General features: G+C 43.6%; 1 protein-coding gene across 1 annotated transcript in view; it reads right to left on the bottom strand.

The window, feature by feature from the left end:
- The window catches only part of GUCA1B (guanylate cyclase activator 1B), a 47,744-nt gene that overhangs the window by 24,252 nt on the left and 2,995 nt on the right, over positions 1-20,497 (bottom strand). The window contains exon 2 of the mRNA XM_040421853.1: positions 2,641-2,790. Within this exon, the coding sequence (XP_040277787.1) occupies positions 2,641-2,790 (150 nt within the window). The remainder of the gene's footprint in view (positions 1-2,640; positions 2,791-20,497) is intronic.

Genomic DNA, 20,497 nt, shown 5'->3' with positions numbered 1-20,497 from the left:
AGGGAGCACAATGGGCATTACTGTGAAGGGGGCACAATGGGCATTACTGTGAAGGGGGTACAATGGGCATTATTACTATGAAGGGGCACAGTGGGCATTATTATTATAAAGTGGGCACAGTGGGCATTATTACTGTGAAGGGGCACAATGGGGATTATTACTGTGAAGGGGGCACAGAGAGTGCTTAACTACTGTGAGGGGGCACAATGTGGGCATAACTACTGTGAGAGGGCACACATCTGTACAAAACTACTGTGAAGGTTGTACAATGAGGCAATACTACTGTGAGGGAGTACAATTTTTTTTAAGTATTGGGGGGGTGCCAGAGAAAGGACCCGCCCCGGGTGCCAAACACCCTAGGCACGCCACTGGTCATTATACAGCTGGGACTTGTAGTCCTACACATACAACATGCTGCTGATTCTCCCAGCTCTCAGACATGTCACTCAGGGCAGCTCTTGTATTCACTCCCTTAGCAGTGTCATTATAGAGCTGGGACTTGTAGTCCTACACATACAACATGCTGCTGATTCTCCCAGCTCTCAGACATGTCACTCAGGGCAGCTCTTGTAGCCTCTCCCTTAGCAGTGTCATTATACAGCTGGGACTTGTAGTCCTACACATACAACATGCTGCAGAGTCTCCCAGCAGACAGACATGTCACTCAGGGCAGCTCTTGTATTCACTCCCTTAGCAGTGTCATTATACAGCTTGGACTTGTAGTTCTACACATACAACATGCTGCTGATTCTCCCAGCAGGCAGACATGTCACTCAGGGCAGCTCTTGTATTCACTCCCTTAGCAGTGTCATTATACAGCTGGGACTTGTAGTCCTACACATACAACATGCTGCAGAGTCTCCCAGCAGGCAGACATGTCACTCAGGGCAGCTCTTGTATCCACTCCCTTAGCAGTGTCATTATACAGCTGGGACTTGTAGTTCTACACATACAACATGCTGCAGAGTCTCCCAGCAGGCAGACATGTCACTCAGGGCCGCTCTTGTATTCACTCCCTTAGCAGTGTCATTATACAGCTGGGACTTGTAGTCCTACACATACAACATGCTGCAGAGTCTCCCAGCAGGCAGACATGTCACTCAGGGCCGCTCTTGTATTCACTCCCTTAGCAGTGTCATTATACAGCTGGGACTTGTAGTCCTACACATACAACATGCTGCAGAGTATCCCAGCAGGCAGACATGTCACTCAGGGCAGCTCTTGTATTCACTCCCTTAGCAGTGTCATTATACAGCTGGGACTTGTAGTCCTACACATACAACATGCTGCAGAGTATCCCAGCAGGCAGACATGTCACTCAGGGCAGCTCTTGTATTCACTCCCTTAGCAGTGTCATTATACAGCTGGGACTTGTAGTCCTACACATACAACATGCTACAGAGTCTCCCAGCACTCAGGGCAGCTCTTGTATCCACTCCCTTAGCAGTGCGGGGGAGGGGCAGAGAGTGTTTTTATTGCAAGTAAACAAAGGGCCAGAAGAGAACCAGGGAAATGAGGAAATATAATTTTTATTTTGCCTAACGCTTGCTTAGCTTAGTTATATATTGCTGACCATCAGATTTATAGTGCTGTATATTTGTTTTCACAACTCAGACAACCCCTTTAACATATCACTTGAAGTCTGGTTTGGCTAATATCCTTTGTCGTGTTGCTAGGCTCTTTAAAGGATAAGACACTGCGTTATTGGGTAATTAGCTTGAAAAGTACTAGAGAGACTGTTTTTCACATCTGGAGGAGAGGTAACTTGCAGGAGACTTCCCAGCCTGTTAGACTCCCTATGGCAGCTGACAGTCTAAACAAGCAGAACACTCTGAGAGACAGATGCTAAAGCTTATAATAAAACAGGTATGGTTTTGCAGTGTAGCACACTAGCTACGGGTGAATCCTGGTTTAGGGCTGCTTTCACACATAGGTTTATGCTGGTGTTTTTCTGCGATTTTTAGTCCCACCACATCCTGTTAACCCAATTCGGAATTGGTGTTTTTATGCTGCCCTTACCACTTTCCAAAAAAAGGGTGGGGTGTGGTGGGTGAGGCCATTAGATCCAACACATTTATCATAATTTTCTCCAATTTTATGGCGCAAATGATGGCTGAAATCTATGGCAGCTACTAACTGACATAGATTTCAATCTGGCACAAAATAGTAAATCAGGGCCATTGTGCATTATTCTCGCAGGCAAGTCTGTTTTGTGGACACAAAAACTTGTACCGTTATGCATCCACAAAGTTCCTAGTTTCAAGAAACGTTTCAATGCTTCAATTTTTGGCATCCACAAAAAGTGGCAACCTGTTTTCTTCTACAACTTATGTATCAATTTTTAAGCAATGAATCAGTAAAAAAAAACAGAGCAGACACGGATGGCATCCGTGTGCCGTCAGTGGTTTTCTTGGACCCTTTGAGTAAGACCAAAGTAGCGCATGCTCCGGTATCTTTCCTGCAGACCCGCAGTCTGCAGAAAAGCTAGACATCTGCAGGCCAAAAGACAGAAAATCTGAATACACATATGGAGTGCGGTCTGTGGAGAACACGGACAGCACACAGATGTGAACCACTGACGTGTCAATAAGCCCTATATATAGCCTGTAATAATGTATTATAATGTAGACAATACTTTACCTCTACTATTTCTAAAAGCTCTGTCTTGTCAATACAGCCGTTTCCATCTTTGTCATACACCTTGAAAGTCCATTTTAGTTTGTGCTCGAGTTTCCCCCGTAAAACTAGATTAAGCGCAGCCACATATTCCAGGAAATCTATGGTGTTATCCTATAAGTGACAAAAAACAGCAGAGGATTTTCCATGACAGGTTGCCTTTATATATGGCTATAAATCATGTTTTATTACAGATTACATTATTACATATTTTATTACATATAGTGCAATCATATTATATCGTGCAATATAATTAGGTACAAATAAGGCAAAAAATACAGGTACCATACCAACTAAACAACGACCTACAGAAGTAACTAGACATATAGCAGAAATAGGATACAATACCATAGGGAATCCTGCCTATAATATTTTACAATGTGACAGGCTTACACCACTTTTCCCAAATTCTTTTTTTGAGATGTCAATTGGATTTGCTTTGCAATTGGTTGGGGGTCCAGACCAGGCTTGGTGCTTGCCATATATGTTTTTTTTATTCTTTATCAAAATATTTGTAATAATTGTAAATGACAAAAATCAACAAGTGAGACAATAGAGAAGTGTTTTAAAGGAGTTGCCTCACCTCAGACATTGGGGGCATAATGCTAGGAGATGCCCCCAATGTCTGATAGGTGCAGGTACCACCTCTGGGACCTGCAGCTATCTTTAGAATGGGGCCTGCAAACTGAAGGAGGGTGCACCACGTATGAGAGGTCACCCTCCATTCATTCCTATGGGAGCACCGAAAATAGCCAAGTGGTGCGCGGAAGTCCGATTGAAGTGAATGTGAAGCACACGGCTCCATTCACTATGAGGCTGACGGAAATAGCAGAGCTGGCACTCGTCTATTTTCGGAGCTACCATAGAAATAAATGGAGGGTGGCCGCGCATGCATGATACACCCGACTTCACTCCGTTCTAAAGATAGGTGCGGGTCCCACCTCCTAGTAATATGCCCCCAATGTCTGAAATGAAACAACCCCTTTAAGGGTGTAAGATAGTGGATTGGAGGGGAAGGTCACAAAGAAACATTATATTTAATGTAGTAATTGGATATATCTTAGGGAATGTACAGGGATGGCAAGTTGAATAGCACTTATGCATTTTGTTAAAGGGTTATCCCGTGGAAACGAAAATCAGACATCATATAGTACATGACGGTCTCTTTCTAACAAAGCGAAAACCAGTCCTGTACCTCACATAGATCCAGAGTTCCCACTATTCACTGCTCCAATTGCTCTGCTACATTTATTTCAAGCTGGCAGCTCAGAGGGCTTGTCCATCCTGCTGCAGCTCAGGGGCCATGTCCTTTCTGCTGCAGTTCTAGCCCTCTAACTATCATAGCTTTTAACAGTAGATAGGGCTGGTGGCAGTTGAAGAATAGAACTGAGCATGTGCGTCCGCTTCAGTGATGTTACTGAGGTGGACAGAAAATAAGCAAAAGAACAAACAGAAGGTGGTGCTATACAGAAATTTAAATTATTTTATTGATTGACTCATTGGCTATACAAAATGTTTATTTTAATGCAAATGCTGGTTTGAAAAATGTAGAATATTTTTCATGGGACAGCTTCTTTTGAACAGTCAGTTTAGTAACTCTCAGATAGCAACTCAATAGGATAGAACATACAAAAAAAGCGTAGTTGTCAACACTCCAACAATAGCAAAGACTCTCCTCCTGAAAGAGTGCGAAGCAACGAAAACACTACCAAATCAGCCATTTTGATTTTTTTTTTCTGTTACGGCATTCAACGTATGGGATAAATGCATTTATATTTTGATAGATTCGGTATTTTAGGATGCAGCCATGCATATGATCTTTATTCTTTTTATTTATTTATTTTATTAAAGGGGTGATTTGAATATACAGTACAGACCAAAAGTTTGGACACACCTTCTCATTCAAAGAGTTTTCTTTATTTTCATGACTATGAAAATTGTAGATTCACACTGAAGGCATCAAAACTATGAATTAGCACATGTGGAATTATATACATAACAAAGAAGTGTGAAACAACTGAAAATATGTCATATTCTAGGTTCTTCAAAGTAGCCACCTTTTTGCTTTGATTTCTGCTTTGCACATTCTTGACATTCTCTTGATGAGCTTCAAGAGGTAGTCCCCTGAAATGGTTTTCACTTCACAGGTGTGCCCTGTCAGGTTTAATAAGTGGGATTTCTTGCCTTATAAATGGGGTAGGGACCATCAGTGACGTTGAGGAGAAGTCAGGTGGATACAAAGCTGATAGTTCTACTGAATAGACTGTTAGAATTTGTATTATGGCAAGAAAAAAGCAGCTAAGTAAAGAAAAACGAGTGGCCATGATTACTTTAAGAAATGAAGGTCAGTCAGTCAGCCGAAAAATTGGGAAAACTTTGAAAGTAAGGGCTATTTGACCATGAAGGAGAGTGATGGGGTGCTGCGCCAGATGACCTGGCCTCCACAGTCACCGGACCTGAACCCAATCGAGATGGTTTGGGGTGAGCTGGACCGCAGAGTGAAGGCAAAAGGGCCAACAAGTGCTAAGCATCTCTGGGAACTCCTTCAAGACTGTTGGAAGACCACTTCAGGGGACTACCTCTTGAAGCTCATCAAGAGAATGCCAAGAGTGTGCAAAGCAGTAATCAAAGCAAAAGGTGACGACTTTGAAGAACCTAGAATATGACATATTTTCAGTTGTTTCACACTTGTTTGTTATGTATATAATTCCACATGTGTTAATTCATAGTTTTGATGCCTTCATAGTCATGAAAATAAAGAAAACTCTTTGAATGAGAAGGTGTGTCCAAACTTTTGGTCTGTACTGTATATATATTTTATTTTATTTTATTTAAAATATTTTTTTTACTTTTCAAAGCCCCCCCTAGGGGACCTGAACATGCAAACACTACCTGTGATAGGCCTGGTAGACTCATACAGGCTCCAACCTATCACCACCAATGAATGGCTTTAGGGTTGGACTGAGGTTTATTGGGCCCACTAGAGGAAATTATTCTCAGGGCCCAACCTGCATATCATCAATAAAGTCAGATTTTTATTCACAGAAATCGACCCTAGTAGCAAGTAAGTTGCTCCAAAGGCAGCTCCAAATGATATTTTTCTCCTGGACTTCAGAAGCGGGCATCCTCCTTAGACCTCATGCACACGGCCGTGGTTTTGGTCCGCATCCGACCCGCAGTTTTTGCGGCTCGGATGCGGACCCATTCACTTCAATGGGGCCGCAAAAGATGCGGTCAGCACTCCGTGTGCTGTCCGCATCCGTTGCTCTGTTCCGTGGCCCCGCAAAAAAAATATAACCTGTCCTATTCTTTGTCCGTGCTGTTCTGCAAATTGCGGAACGTACACGGATGCCATCCGTGTTTTGCGGATCCGCAATTTGCGGACCGCAAAACACACAACGGTCGTGTGCATGTAGCCTTAAAGAGATGATATCCGCTATACATGTATGTCGCATGTCGTTAAGGGGTCAAATACTTGGCACACGCTGACATAAATGTACATAATGGATTGCTCGTCCTCAGGCGCCCATGATGTACACTTATGTTAGGAAGCTCACACAGCCACTGTAGCTGTGTCTATGTGATCAAAAGAAGGAGCCCATCTGTCAAAAGCAACTATGGCATTTAAAGGGGTTGCCTAGTTTCTGGAGGAAACTGTAGAGACCCCAGGATCAATCGAAAATAAAGAACAGGTAAGTACTTACCTCACAGATTCCACACCACTTCTCCAGTTATCCCAAATGTGCTCTATTTAACAGCTGCAGCGGTAATGTCATGCCGACAACACATAACCTCTGCAGCCAATCAGCGTTGCACCCAGCGAGGTCAACTTGACGTGTTGTCAACATGATGTCACCATTGCAGCCGGGTAAATATAGTCTAGCAAGTAGGATCTGTGAGGTACTTACTTGTTCTTTATTTCAGGCAGATCCCGAGGGTTGTCCAGTTTCCTCCCGAAACCAGAAAACCCCTTTAAGGAGCTTGACAGAGGGAGGGGGCTCCCTCTGTCAGCCCATGGCAACTCATTCTAGGATTGTACGATGCCAGTGGGTTACCATAGCAGCTAGTTGGCCTAACAAAGGCCTTTAGGTCTGCCATAGACATCTGCCTAATATTCACTTCTAGCCTGAGAGCAGGACTAGGTATGTAAGGCTTTAATACCTGTGACGTAAAGGTATTGTCATTCACTTACTGCAAACAAATACCTTGTAAATAGTGAAACACTGAAACACAAAGGAAGAGATTTATCATGAAGGGCATTTTTAGTCAGTTTTGCAGGAGTCTGTGTTTCCATAATTCCATAATTTGTGCCAAATTGATGAAATGTCTCAAAATGTTTGATACATTTGGTGAATCTTTAAGTCTATCACTTTTGTCTTGAGATGGTACTCCACTTTTTATACCACCCCTTTCCTTTAGTGGATTAAGATTGCCACAATTTTTTTTTACTTTTTAAAAATGTCATAGAGGCACATTTATTAAGACCAGCGTTTTAGACACCGGTCTTAACAAAGTCCTAAGCTGGCGGTGGATGCGCTGGAGTTATGAAGAGGTGCTGGCCTCTCCATAACTTCGGTGCATCCATCGCCAGTCTAAATGTAAGACAGCTTCCAAGCTGTCTTACATTTAGACCATTTTCTAAGTTTTAAGCAGGTGTAGAAAATGGTGAATGAGATAGGCGTACTGGCCCATCCCCGCCACGCCCACAATTTTAGACTTGGCATGAGCGGGGCGAAGTCGCAGATAACAGCGCAGCGGTTAGCCCTAATTTAGGCATATTTCAGCTCAGTAAATTACCCCTCTGGCTAGCTATGGCCACTTTTCCACCGACTTTTCAAAACTAGAGTTAGTGGTGTTAAAATGCTAAATATCACAAAAATCTTGTGCAAATGAGCCCAAAAAGTCACAAAGCCGCAGTAATTGCCATATTTTTTTTTTCTTCTAATGTGTCGGTACAGTAATAAACATTTTTCTAATGCACTTTATGTAGAGAAATTGTACAGTTATATGAGAAAACTTGTCCTGAAAGCTCCCTTATCAGCGATCTCTAAATGGGGACAATATCTCTTATATTATAAAAATTTGTTTGTCTGTCTGTCTGTCTAGACGTCTGTCTGGACGTTCTTTATGCACGACGAAACGACTGGACCGATCTTCAGCAAATTTGGCACACAGGTATATCAGGTGTCCAGGAAAGTTTTAGACTGGGTCTCAGCTCTCTAGGACTTACCGTTCCTGAGATATTCCCAAAAAATGACCCGCATTAGCCAATACAAGCCAGCAAGCTTTTCACTTAAATCCGAACTGCCATTTACACGGTCACATGTCCCTTATCAGCCAATAGAAGCTCGCAGTCCTACTCCAGGTTGCCATAACAACTGATTACGGGTTTTAGCAGTTCGCAGGTCCTTAAATATTCAGTCATATGACATATGACTGCACAACTACACTGCTACATGCATGGGGGGCAGGGGCCACTATTAAACGGACAGGCGCTGTGGAGTTCACTGTTAAAGGGGCGGGCACTGTGGAGGTCACTGTTAAAGAGGCAGGCATTGCTGAGGTCACTGTTACTGGGGCGGCCACTATGAAGGTCACTGTTAAAGGGGCGGGCACTGTGGAGATCACTGTTAAAGGGGCGGGTACTGTAAAGGTCACTGTTATGGGGGAAACTGTTGATATATTTTTTACGACACACGGTAACATAAAATAAAGTAGATGAAATATACCCGTGTGAAGCCGGGTCCTTCTGCTATACACTATAAATCGGCTACTCTCTGTCTCTCCTCCTTAATAGCCATAGCATTTTCTGGCCACCAATTAGATGCTAAGTGCATTGGGGATACCGAAGAATTATTCACTGTCATTGTCAATATATAGCAGGAGGGCAGAGCAAATACATATGCATAGTTAATTTCTAGAAATATATAAGAGCCAGCAGGGAGGGAAAAAGAATTAACTCCAGACATTATCACAGTGAGCACTGCTCTGTACTGTGTAGACAGACACAACTTAGCAATGTTCATTTAGAGAGCGCTGTTAAGGGACATTTCAGGGCAAGTTTTCGCAAATTAATGTACAAGATCTCTAAATAAAGTGTATTAGAAAAATGTGCCCCATCTCTGTCTCTACTCATAACAAAACAAGGCGGCTATACTTTAAAGCCAGAATTGTGGAGTGCACAGCTTGATAAATTCACCCCAGTGTACTTATTTTTTTTTTAATTGTAAAATGATTAAGCTCTAGTTACATAAAATCAGAAATCCCTTTTAAATATTTACAGTAAGGAATGGATCTCGACGTGTACTTATGGCTAGTCTGGCAAATGGAGTAATATGACAACATGCTGCCAAGACTCAGTTTGGGCGCAGATAGCAGAGACATGCACCCAGGGTCCAGCTGCTTCATATTGAACGGCACTACATCTACAGTATGTTCTACGGATCAAGAGAACAGAGCGCTATCATGTATTGTGCTTGGTGCAGGAAAATAAGATACATGCAAGCAGTCCCTTGAGAAATGAACATATGCCAGGTAATTCTCTACGGCCAATGACATGCAATTTAAATAGCTACGCAGTGCTGAACTGCATGTATTTTCTTAGCCATCAGTTTGTGTAGGTTATTGGCCTGCTGGCACTATAACTGGAACTGCACTGTTCTATTGATAATTGACAAAACTATGTAGGTGCAAAGTGAGCCAAATGAGTGGAATCCTTCTAAGCCAGGGGTAGTCAACCTCCAGTACTCCAGCTGTTGTAAAACTACAACTCCCAGCATGCACACTTGCTTTACTCTTCTCACAACACCCACCATAGTGAATAAAGCATGCTGGGATCTGTAGCTTCAGAACAGCTGGAGTGCCAAAGGTTGCTTACCACTGCGAAAGCAATATTGAATAAAATGCGGAAATTAAAGTTGTTACCACTAGAGGGAGCCCCCTTAATATAACATTATTATTGTGTTCCTAACAGAGCTGAAAGTGCAATGTGCTCCCTCTAGTGGTTGAAGGCAGACATAATCTTATGTAACTGTGACTGTAGGAAAAAATGAATTTGGAGCTCTGTATCAGGAACCCATAAACCTGTAAAGAATTCTGGACCTGTTTAGATGAAATAAACTGGAATTATAGATACACTTTTCTGTAATACAGTGCCATTAACCCCTTCATCAGCCTAACAATGTAATAGCCATATCTTGGCTTACATAAGTTCTGCCCATTTTCAGCCTGGCACAAATCCAGTTTGCCTGAACTGTCTCTGAAAATTAGGCAAACTCCATGCAAATTTGGGACTGTTGGCAACTATCTGTATCATGTATAGTTAAATTACAGGCTTGGACTGGAGGGCCGCTTTAAAGGGAACCTGTCACCTGGATTTTGGGTATAGAGCTGAGGACATGGGTTGCTAGATGGCAGCTAGCACATCCGCAATACCCAGTCCTCATAGCTCTGTGTCCTTTTATTGTGTAAAAAAAACGATTTGATAGATATGCAAATTAACCTGAGATGAGTCAGAGCTTGAAAATATGACTGTTCTCTGGTCACACAAGTAAGATATGACTCTTTTATGTTAATTAGTATAAAAGGCGGGAAGTACAAAAATGCATAAAACCTATTGAATTCGTCTGCAAATGAAATTAAAAGTGTAATTTATATGTTTAGGGTAACACAATGAACATTTAGAAACGCTCAGTGAGGGTAGCATAGTAGAGGTGACAGGTTCCCTTTAAGTTTTAATCACTAAATCACATTAGGGAAAGTTATACATGGCAAATGTAATGCAGAAATTTCTATAACTGTAATTCATTTAGTTGGTTTGCAGAAATCCATGCGCTTGTTTCCATAACAAGCCCATTTAGGCTGGGTTCACATCACGTTTTAGTTTTACCCTACCTTTAACATATACGTTGGAACTCTATGGTAATACATCCATTTAATGTACTGTATATGTTTTTTGGATACGTCATATTTAAGACAAAAACGTAATGTGAACCCAGCCTTAGATGTATGGAACCTATATTTTCTTAGTTGCAGAAGTTTCTGTAACAGATCTATTGCATGTGAATTCAAGCTTATGGCCCTTTTGCATGGATTGATTCATTAGGAACCAATGATCGTTTGTTCATTGCCCTGTGTAAACATGCTGCCGATCACCCAACAAGCACGCTAAAAATGCTCGTTTTCAGCAGCGCATCACCCACTGTAAACAGGAGCCATGCTGCCAACAAATAAAAACTGTATGGGGACTAACAATGGTATTACTGGTCGTTCCTATAACTGCAGAAAAAAATTGCAGGTACCCAGCATGTCAATTGGCATTCATTACTGGGCAGAATATCTGCCTATGTAAAAGGACCCTTAAACCTCCAGGGATATTAGATTTTAACCATAATCACCATAAACCACCAAGTACAATGTATATCAGTATTAAACCCTTCTTGCTATATGACATGTTTATTATACATGCATGGGATATGTATGGATAGGAGCCCACTCCATAAATGCCAGGTGTCAGCTACATAATACAGTTGATACCTAGAAGCAATGACCAGTATAGGAGATAACTCTGATCCCAATCATTTCATCCATTCATAGCCACGGTCAATAGCAACCGTAGCATCTGGGCAGTTAGAAAGACATGACAGAGAGGAGGCTCCCACCATAGCGAAATCACAGGGTTCCGATCAGTTGCTGTGGCAGCCTGGGACCTTCTTCTAATAAAAACACTTAAAAAATAACTAATTTGTGCTGCTACATTCCAAGATCCATAACATTTTTATTTTTCAAAGGCAGAGCTGTGTGAGCAGTTATTTTTTGCAAGCTGCGCTACAGATACATATATATATATATATATATATATATAGTGACACAGTGAGGGGAATGGTCTGGGAAAACAGGTATTTTCCTCCCAGCGTGTGCTGCTGGGCTGATTTGCAGCCAGTTGGGGTCAAATACCGGACTGGATTTGAATTGCCAGTCCGGGTTTTTGGCAGCACCTGGCTGTCCTTAAATAGGCAGCTGGGCTCAGCGGCAGGATCTCTGTGTTGGGATCTGAGGCTTTGTGCCAGGTTGGAGGGCTGAGACCCACGGGCCGAGGAAACAGCCCCCCTAAAGCCTGCTGTGGACTGCTGGAGGCAGAACTGACATCAAGGTGAATTGTCTTATATGAACTTTCCAATTTGTGTGAAGTAACACCAAGATGTACTTTCCATTGTGTGTGAAGTAAACACCAAGACTGCAAAGTAACGCATTGTTTTGTGCATTTGCCTCAAGTGTGAATAAAACACAGTTTTTTTGCGTTAAGAACTTGTCTTTTGCCTACCAGAGCGAAACCCTACATTTAGTGGAGGATGCAGACATACGCAGTGAGGCAGGCATAATCGCCGAAGTATTGTTGTTTTTCATTTTTGCTCCAGGCAAGGTTCTATGTCTTGCATTAAACCCGCTAAATTTCAACCCATGACCCTCGACATAATGGAGGTCATAATGAAGGCTCTTGTGGAGGCTAACCAGCAGCAGTGATAAAGGCAACCAGCAACAACGGGAAGCTAACAGGCAGCAACAAGAAACAAACCAGCTTCTGTTACAACACATGATGGCTATACAGACCGCAGGAACATCCCAAAGCGTCCATGATGTCCGGAAAGCGGTCCGTGCTGCGATCCCCAAGATGACACCCTTAGATGACGTTGAAACCTACCTGGCGATGTGCGAGAAGGTGGCCACAAGGGAGAAACTACCCCGAGACCAGTGCACTGAGGTCGTCTCTCCATTCCTGGCATCCGATTCTCAGCGGGTGTATTTCGACTTGCCAGACGATCAAGCGGCCGACTAACAGAAAGTAAAGAGTGAGATTCTGGCAAGACTGGGAGTGAATGTGTTGGTCTGGGCCCAGCGGGTACATCAGTGGGGGTTTAACCCGGCTGAGCCCGCGAGATCCCAGTATTATGACTTATTTCACCTCTTGCAAAAGTGGCTACAGCCTGATGTGCTGAGTCCCACGGCTATGCTGGATCGACTATTAGCTGATATGTTCTGGAGGGCTTTGCCACCCCCTCTCCAGCACTGGATCGGCCAGGTGTCTCCTGGCAATGCCCTGGAGATGGTGGACCTCGTGGAACGCTATGAGGCTACTAAGAATCTACAGGGGGGTTCTTTTGGGAGGGGGGCAGTCAAACCACGGATATCTCCACCCCAGGCCCGGAGATTTGAGCCAATGAAACCCACCCGGGATCTACCCACTATGGACCTGTCTCTGTTAGTCTAGTGGCAGTGTCAGGAGCCTGGCCATGTAAGGGCTGACTGTCCTTATCGGGTTGAGCCCATGGACAATAATTGTGGTTACTGTCAGTCGCTATATGCCAGGAAACTGTATGCTACAGGTACCCCGAAATCTCTAGACCACTTGTGCCAGGTAGAAGTGGGAGACACTCAAGCAGAGGCACTGCTGGATTCAGGGAGCCTGGTGACCCTAGTAAGGGCTACCCTAGTGCGGTCCACTGAGTATACTGGCCGGAAAGTCGGGGTGATGTGCATCCATGGAGACCTAAAAGACTACCCCACCGCCCTGGTGTCTCTAATCACGGTAGCCGGCAGGTGGACCCACGAGGTGGCAGTCGCCACAAATCTACACTACGAACTCATAGTAGGGAGAGACTTTCCATGCTTCACGGCCCTATGGCCGGTTGTGAGAGTTACTGATACCCGTGAGTCAGGGATAAACCCAGGAGATTGGCTTTGTCAGGAGGAAGGCCAGAACCCTCGGAACCTGAGGCCGAAGGGTCAGCAGTAGGGGTGACCGCCACGTTGGTAGAAGAGGGGGAGACAACCCCGCTAAGTGTAAAGGTGGGAGACGTGGAGGACTTGCCACCGAGTCCTGAGTTGGCATACCTCAACGTCTCCGGGAAAAATTTTGTTACAGCACAACACCAGGACTCAACCCTATCCCGAGCCTGGGAGAATGTGGTAATAATTGATGGTGAACCACAACAACCTGGGGCCGAGTCAATGTTTCCCCGTTTTGTGGTTCATCAGAATATTCTGTATCGGGTGAACTAGCTGCAGGGTGAATCTATTGAACAGTTGGTGGTACCCCAGGCTTATCGCAAACTTGTGTTAGAGTTAGCCCACCAACATGTTCTCGGCGGTCATCTGGGAATGCAGAAAACACAGGAACGGATATTACAGCGGTTTTACTGGCCCAGTGTGTTTAGAGAGGTGGACGAATTTTGCAAGTCTTGCCCGACCTGCCAAACAACTAGCCCCCAGCACCTTTTCCGCAGTCCCTTAGTACCTCTACTGAACATCGAGGTACCATTTGAGCGAATCGCTATGGACCTCATAGATTCAGTACCAAAGTCTGCTAGAGGACACCAACACTCGGTATCCGGAGGCGGTGCCACTGTGACATACATCGTCCAAACTTATAGCTAAAGAGTTAAGGGAGATGTTTTCCCCGAGTGGGGCTACATAAAGAGGTTCTGACTGACCATCCGCAAACTGACAGCCTGGTAGAAAGGTTTAACCAAACATTAAAAAACATGTTAACAAGAGTGGTGTCTAAAGATGGGAGGTACTGGGACCTCCTTCTGCCCTTTCTTATGTTCGCAGTGCGAGAGGTGCCCCAGGCCTCTACTGGGTTCTCGCCCTTCGAACTGCTATATGGCAGACATCCTTGTGGTCTGTTGGACATAGCCAAAGAGGCGTGGGAGCAACAACCCACCCCTACCTAAGACAATCGGTCAAAAAATAAAAAAGCTATCACTCTCAGACAATGGAGACACTAAAATATGATTTTCTTTGCTTCAAAAATGCTATTATTGTGCTAAAGTGAAATAAATAATAGGTATTGCCGCGTCCGTAACAACCTGCTCTATAAAATACCACATGACCTAACCCCTCAGGTGAACATCGTAAAAAAAATATATATATTTTTGGTCACCTTGCCCCATAAAGTGCAATAATGAATAATCAAAAAATCATATGTACCCAAAATTGGTACTAATAAAAACATCAACTCTTCCTGCAAAAGACAAGCCCCTGCACAAGTCGATCGGCAGTCAATTATGCGGAACAGGTGCTGACCCATTAATTCTCTATGGGGCCGGAAGAGATGCGGACAGCACACAGTGTGCTGTCCGCATCCGCATTTCCGGAGCGTGGCCCTGATCTTCCGGTCTGCAGCTCTGGAAAAAAATAGGCATGGGGGTGCCGGCCGGGTGTATTGCGGATCCGCAATTTGCACTACGGACGTCTGAACGGAGCCTTATTATGTAAAACTAAAACAAAGAAAGTAGACATAAAAAAAAAAAAAGTGCCAAAACAGCAATTTTTGGGTTACCTTGCCTCACAAAAAAACTTAATATAGAGCAATTAAAAATCATATGCACCCCAAAATAGTACCAATAAAACTGTCACCTTATCCCCTAGTTCCCAAAACATCCCATTATGTGGCTGCATTTTTATTTTTGAGGACATTTTTGTCCCAGTTAGTGAGGCCAATGGCCTCTCTTAGCTGGTCAAATTTAGTTTTTTTGAAGTCTGGTGTTTTTGTGCCTCCCTGAAGAAACACAATTGCCAGGTTATTACTTTATGGTCACTATTTCCCAGGTGTCCCCCAACCTGCACATCTGTTGCTCTGTCAGGTCTATTGGTTAGTACTAAGTCCAGTGTGGCCGTCCCTCTAGTTGAGTCCTGAACTAGTTCGGAAAGTTAGTTGTCTTTGGTTATTGCCAAGAACCTGTTTCCTTTATGAGATATACACTGCGTGCAGAATTATTAGGCAAATGAGTATTTTGACCACATCATCCTCTTTATGCATGTTGTCTTACTCCAAGCTGTATAGGCTCGAAAGCCTACTACCAATTAAGCATATTAGGTGATGTGCATCTCTGTAATGAGAAGGGGTGTGGTCTAATGACATCAACACCCTATATCAGGTGTGCATAATTATTAGGCAACTTCCTTTCCTTTGGCAAAATGGGTCAAAAGAAGGACTTGACAGGCTCAGAAAAGTCAAAAATAGTGAGATATCTTGCAGAGGGATGCAGCACTCTTAAAATTGCAAAGCTTCTGAAGCGTGATCATCGAACAATCAAGCGTTTCATTAAAAATAGTCAACAGGGTCGCAAGAAGCGTGTGGAAAAACCAAGGCGCAAAATAACTGCCCATGAACTGAGAAAAGTCAAGCGTGCAGCTGCCAAGATGCCACTTGCCACCAGTTTGGCCATATTTCAGAGCTGCAACATCACTGGAGTGCCCAAAAGCACAAGGTGTGCAATACTCAGAGACATGGCCAAGGTAAAAAAGGCTGAAAGACGACCACCACTGAACAAGACACACAAGCTGAAACGTCAAGACTGGGCCAAGAAATATCTCAAGACTGATTTTTCTAAAGTTTTATGGACTGATGAAATGAGAGTGAGTCTTGATGGGCCAGATGGATGGGCCCGTGGCTGGATTGGTAAAGGGCAGAGAGCTCCAGTCCGACTCAGACGCCAGCAAGGTGGAGGTGGAGTACTGGTTTGGGCTGGTATCATCAAAGATGAGCTTGTGGGGCCTTTTCGGGTTGAGGATGGAGTCAAGCTCAACTCCCAGTCCTACTGCCAGTTTCTGGAAGACACATTCTTCAAGCAGTGGTACAGGAAGAAGTCTGCATCCTTCAAGAAAAACATGATTTTCATGCAGGACAATGCTCCATCACATGCGTCCAAGTACTCCACAGCGTGGCTGGCAAGAAAGGGTATAAAAGAAGAAAATCTAATGACATGGCCTCCTTGTTCACCTGATCTGAGCCCCATTGAGAACCTGTGGTCCATCATCAAATGTGAGATTTACAAGGAGGGAAAACAGTACACCTCTCTGAACAGTGTCTGGGAGGCTGTGGTTGCTGCTGCACGCAATGTTGATGGTGAACAGATCAAAACACTGACAGAATCCATGGATGGCAGGCTTTTGAGTGTCCTTGCAAAGAAAGGTGGCTATATTGGTCACTGATTTGTTTTTGTTTTGTTTTTGAATGTCAGAAATGTATATTTGTGAATGTTGAGATGTTATATTGGTTTCACTGGTAAAAATAAATAATTGAAATGGGTATATATTTGTTTTTTGTTAAGTTGCCTAATAATTATGCACAGTAATAGTCACCTGCACACACAGATATCCCCCTAAAATAGCTAAAACTAAAAACAAACTAAAAACTACTTCCAAAAATATTCAGCTTTGATATTAATGAGTTTTTTGGGTTCATTGAGAACATGGTTGTTGTTCAATAATAAAATTAATCCTCAAAAATACAACTTGCCTAATAATTCTGCACTCCCTGTATAGGTTTCAGTTTCCCAGTCTATATCTGTGTAGCTGAAGTTGCCCATAATAATGACCTCATGATTTGCCGCCTCGTCTATTTCGTTTAGGCCTCATGCACACGACCGTTGTTCTGGTCCGCATCCGAGCCGCAGTTTTTGCGGCTTGGGTGCGGACCCATTCACTTCAATGGGGCCCCAAAAGATGCGGACAGCACTCCGTGTGCTGTCCGCATCCGTTGCTCTGTTACGTAGCCCCGCAAAAAAAAAAATAACATGTCCTATTCTTGTCCGTTTTGCGGACAAGAATAGGCATTTCTACAATAGGCCGCCTGTTCCGTTCTGCAAATTGCGGAAGGCACACGGTCGGCATCCGTGTTTTGCGGACCGCAAAAAAACGGAACGGTCGTGTGCATGAGGCCTTAGTAGTAGATTTCTGTGGACTCTGATATATTAGGTGGCTTATAATAAACTCCTATTAGTATTTTATTATTGTTTTTTCCTCCATATATTTCTACCCACAGTAACTCCACATGCTCATGTCCCTCACTTATATCTTCTCAGACTGTGGACTTTAGACAGAACTTTACATAAAGGCAAACCCCTCCCCCTCTCTGGTTTTGACGATCCTTTCTAAACAGACTGTAACCCTGTACGTTAACTGCCCAGTCATAGCTATCATTCAGCCATGTGTCAGTTATTCCCACTATGTCATAGTCCTCCTCACACATCACTAATTCCAGTTCACCAGTTTTATTAGTCAGGCTTCTGGCATTAGTACACATACAATTAAGAGGTTTATGTATATTTTTTTTACACTAAAACCTTTCCTTCTGAACAGTTCTAGTCCCTCAATCCATTCCTCTCCCAATTTCATTACCTCGTCCCAGGTCTCTATCTGCACTATCTTCCCCTCCTATAATGTAATTACCCTCCCCCAGTCCCTCCCACCTTCTAGCCATCTTCTTCCCCAAAACAGCTGCCCGTTCCCCATTGAGGTGCAGCCCGTCCCTACGATAAAGCCTGTAGCCGACAGAGAAGTCGGCCCAGTTCTCCAGGAACCCAACCCCCTCCTCCCTACACCAGTTCTTGAGCCATTTGTTAACCTCTCTAATCTCCTGCTGCCTTTCTGGTGTGGCTCGTGGTACAGGTAGGATTTACGACAACACTACCTTTAAGGTCCCTGCCGTAAGCTTGTGACCTAAATCCCTAAAATCGTTTTTAAGGACGTTCCACCTACCTCTAACTTTGTCATTGCTTCCAATGTGGAACATGACTTCTGGATCTTCACCAGCCCCTCCCAGTAATCTGTCAACCCCTTCCGCAATATGTCAAACTCGAGCGCCAGGAAGACAGCACACCATCCAACCACCCTGGTCTTTGTGACAGATCGCCCTATCTGTACCCCTAATAATGGAGTCTCCCACTACCAGCACCTGTCTGGCCTTCCCTGCTCTCCTGGTTCTCTGCTTACTGGAGCTCACATTCCCCTGACTGGCAGAGGAAGTGTCCGGCTGCGGCAGTGCCGTCCCTGGACTGATATGCCCCTCATCTGCCAACCTTGCAAACCTGTTGGGGTGTGTCAGATCAGGGCTAGCCTTCCTGGCACTCTTCCCTCTACTCCGCTTTCTAACTGTTACCCAGCTAGCTACCTCACTTTCCTCAACCTCCATACTACCACCCTCCTCCACATCTACCCCATAGAGTGCCTGCTCAGTGAGCAGCAAACTCTTTTCCAAATTGCCAATGCTTCTCAGTGTCGAAACTTGCTCGATTAGATGGTGACAAATGTCATACAAAATAGATCTGTGTCAACTGAACCCACTATTTTCAACAGGTTTGGACGACCATCTAATGTGTATAGGGCTTTACAGGGAATATAGGCTAAAGTACTGCATAACTATGAAGGAAAACTCCAGAAAATGTTTGCTTTGGTATTTATTCATTGTATCTTCCATTGTATCTTTCCTTATGCAGTCTGTTCTTGAAGAGCAGGGGGATCTGGAAGGGGACTTCTCTGATGATGCATGTACTTGAATAACTGATTAAAAAGCTTGATTGCGGCAATCCCATAAAACCGGAATATAATCCACAGAACAGCAACCTAAATGCATGATATGTGGGTGCTAGACTAATCCATGATTTATGGAGCTGTATAGAACCTAGGTGTGCAAACACCTGGATATGTATGCATAGAGTTTGCAGAACTTGTGAATATGTTCTGGCAAATCTCAAATATATAGTAAAATTTACAAAGTCTCCTACATAGACATAGAAGACTGCTGGCAGAAAAAGACTACCTGGTCCATCTAATCTGTCCTTTCATTTTTTCCTTTTTATTTTTCTCTTAAGGCTACATTCACACAAACGTATTTTGTTTCCGTGTCCGTTCGGGTTTTTTTGCAGATAGGATGCAGACCCGTTCATTTCAATTTGTCCACAAAAAATGGGGACAGCACACGGTGTGCTATCCGTATCCGTATGTCCGTTCTGTAGCCCTGCAAAAAAATAGAACATGCCCTATTCTTGTCCGTTTTGCGGACAAGGATAGGCATTGTTACAATGTATCCGCAAAAAAAAACGGATGCCATACAGATGTCATCCGTTTTTATGCAGATCCGCAATTTGCGGACCACAAAACACATACGGTCGTGTGAATATAGACTAAGACAGATATATATTTATTCCAAGTGTGTTTAAATTCACTTACTGTAGAAAAACAAATTCACTGGTATACCCGTAGTTACCCAGGCTTGCCCAGCACATGGCATTAGCAACTGCACTAAGATAGTGTTATAGAATTTTGTATTCTTTTAACTGGTCATTTTTATTCTAATAGATCATATGGAGGACACCAACAAGGCTATATAATGTGGCTGTGTCTTCTTGGGAATTTTAAAGGAGGATTACAGAGAAGGATCTCCTTTTTTATCAAAACAGCATCACTCTTGTTCTTAGGCTGTGTCTGGTATTGCAGCTTATCCCCATTAGGACTTGTTCACACGGCAGATTTTGACTCTGTCAAAATCCATTACATACTGTATGGCAGGAACTGCTGCAGTTTCTTCCGTCTTGTTCAATTTGAATGCTGTTGACCTGCTCGTGGCTAATTTCCATTGAATGGAGCTAAGCCATGAGCCGACACCGGCTGCGGCTTTAAGTAGTGTCTTTCCAGACACCATGCCAAGAAGGGACCACCGGCCCGCAAACTGCATCGCTTTCTTTTTAGTGGTAGACAGACACCATGCAGTTTCTGCTGGAATTTTGGCACAGGGAGTGAGACAAAATTTCAAAGGCAAATTAACAGGCTCTTAAAGTGTACCTGCCGTTTTATTTTTTATTCCCTAATGGTATAGTACACCCTGCTGTATAAGTGCTTTTGTGCTTTAAAATGTAATCATTTTCAGTTTTACCTGCTAATAACTCCAACAAATGCATGCTACTTTCCTATTCAGCAGCTCTCGTCTCACAGCGTTGCCATTTGTAGTCCGTCTTCTCAGTATTATAGCAAGAGGAGC

Source organism: Bufo bufo, chromosome 3 (genome assembly GCF_905171765.1).
Source record: "Bufo bufo chromosome 3, aBufBuf1.1, whole genome shotgun sequence".
Taxonomy (NCBI): domain Eukaryota; kingdom Metazoa; phylum Chordata; class Amphibia; order Anura; family Bufonidae; genus Bufo; species Bufo bufo.
The sequence above is the reverse complement of the archived record's forward strand: the minus strand, read 5'-3'. Positions and strand labels throughout refer to the sequence as shown.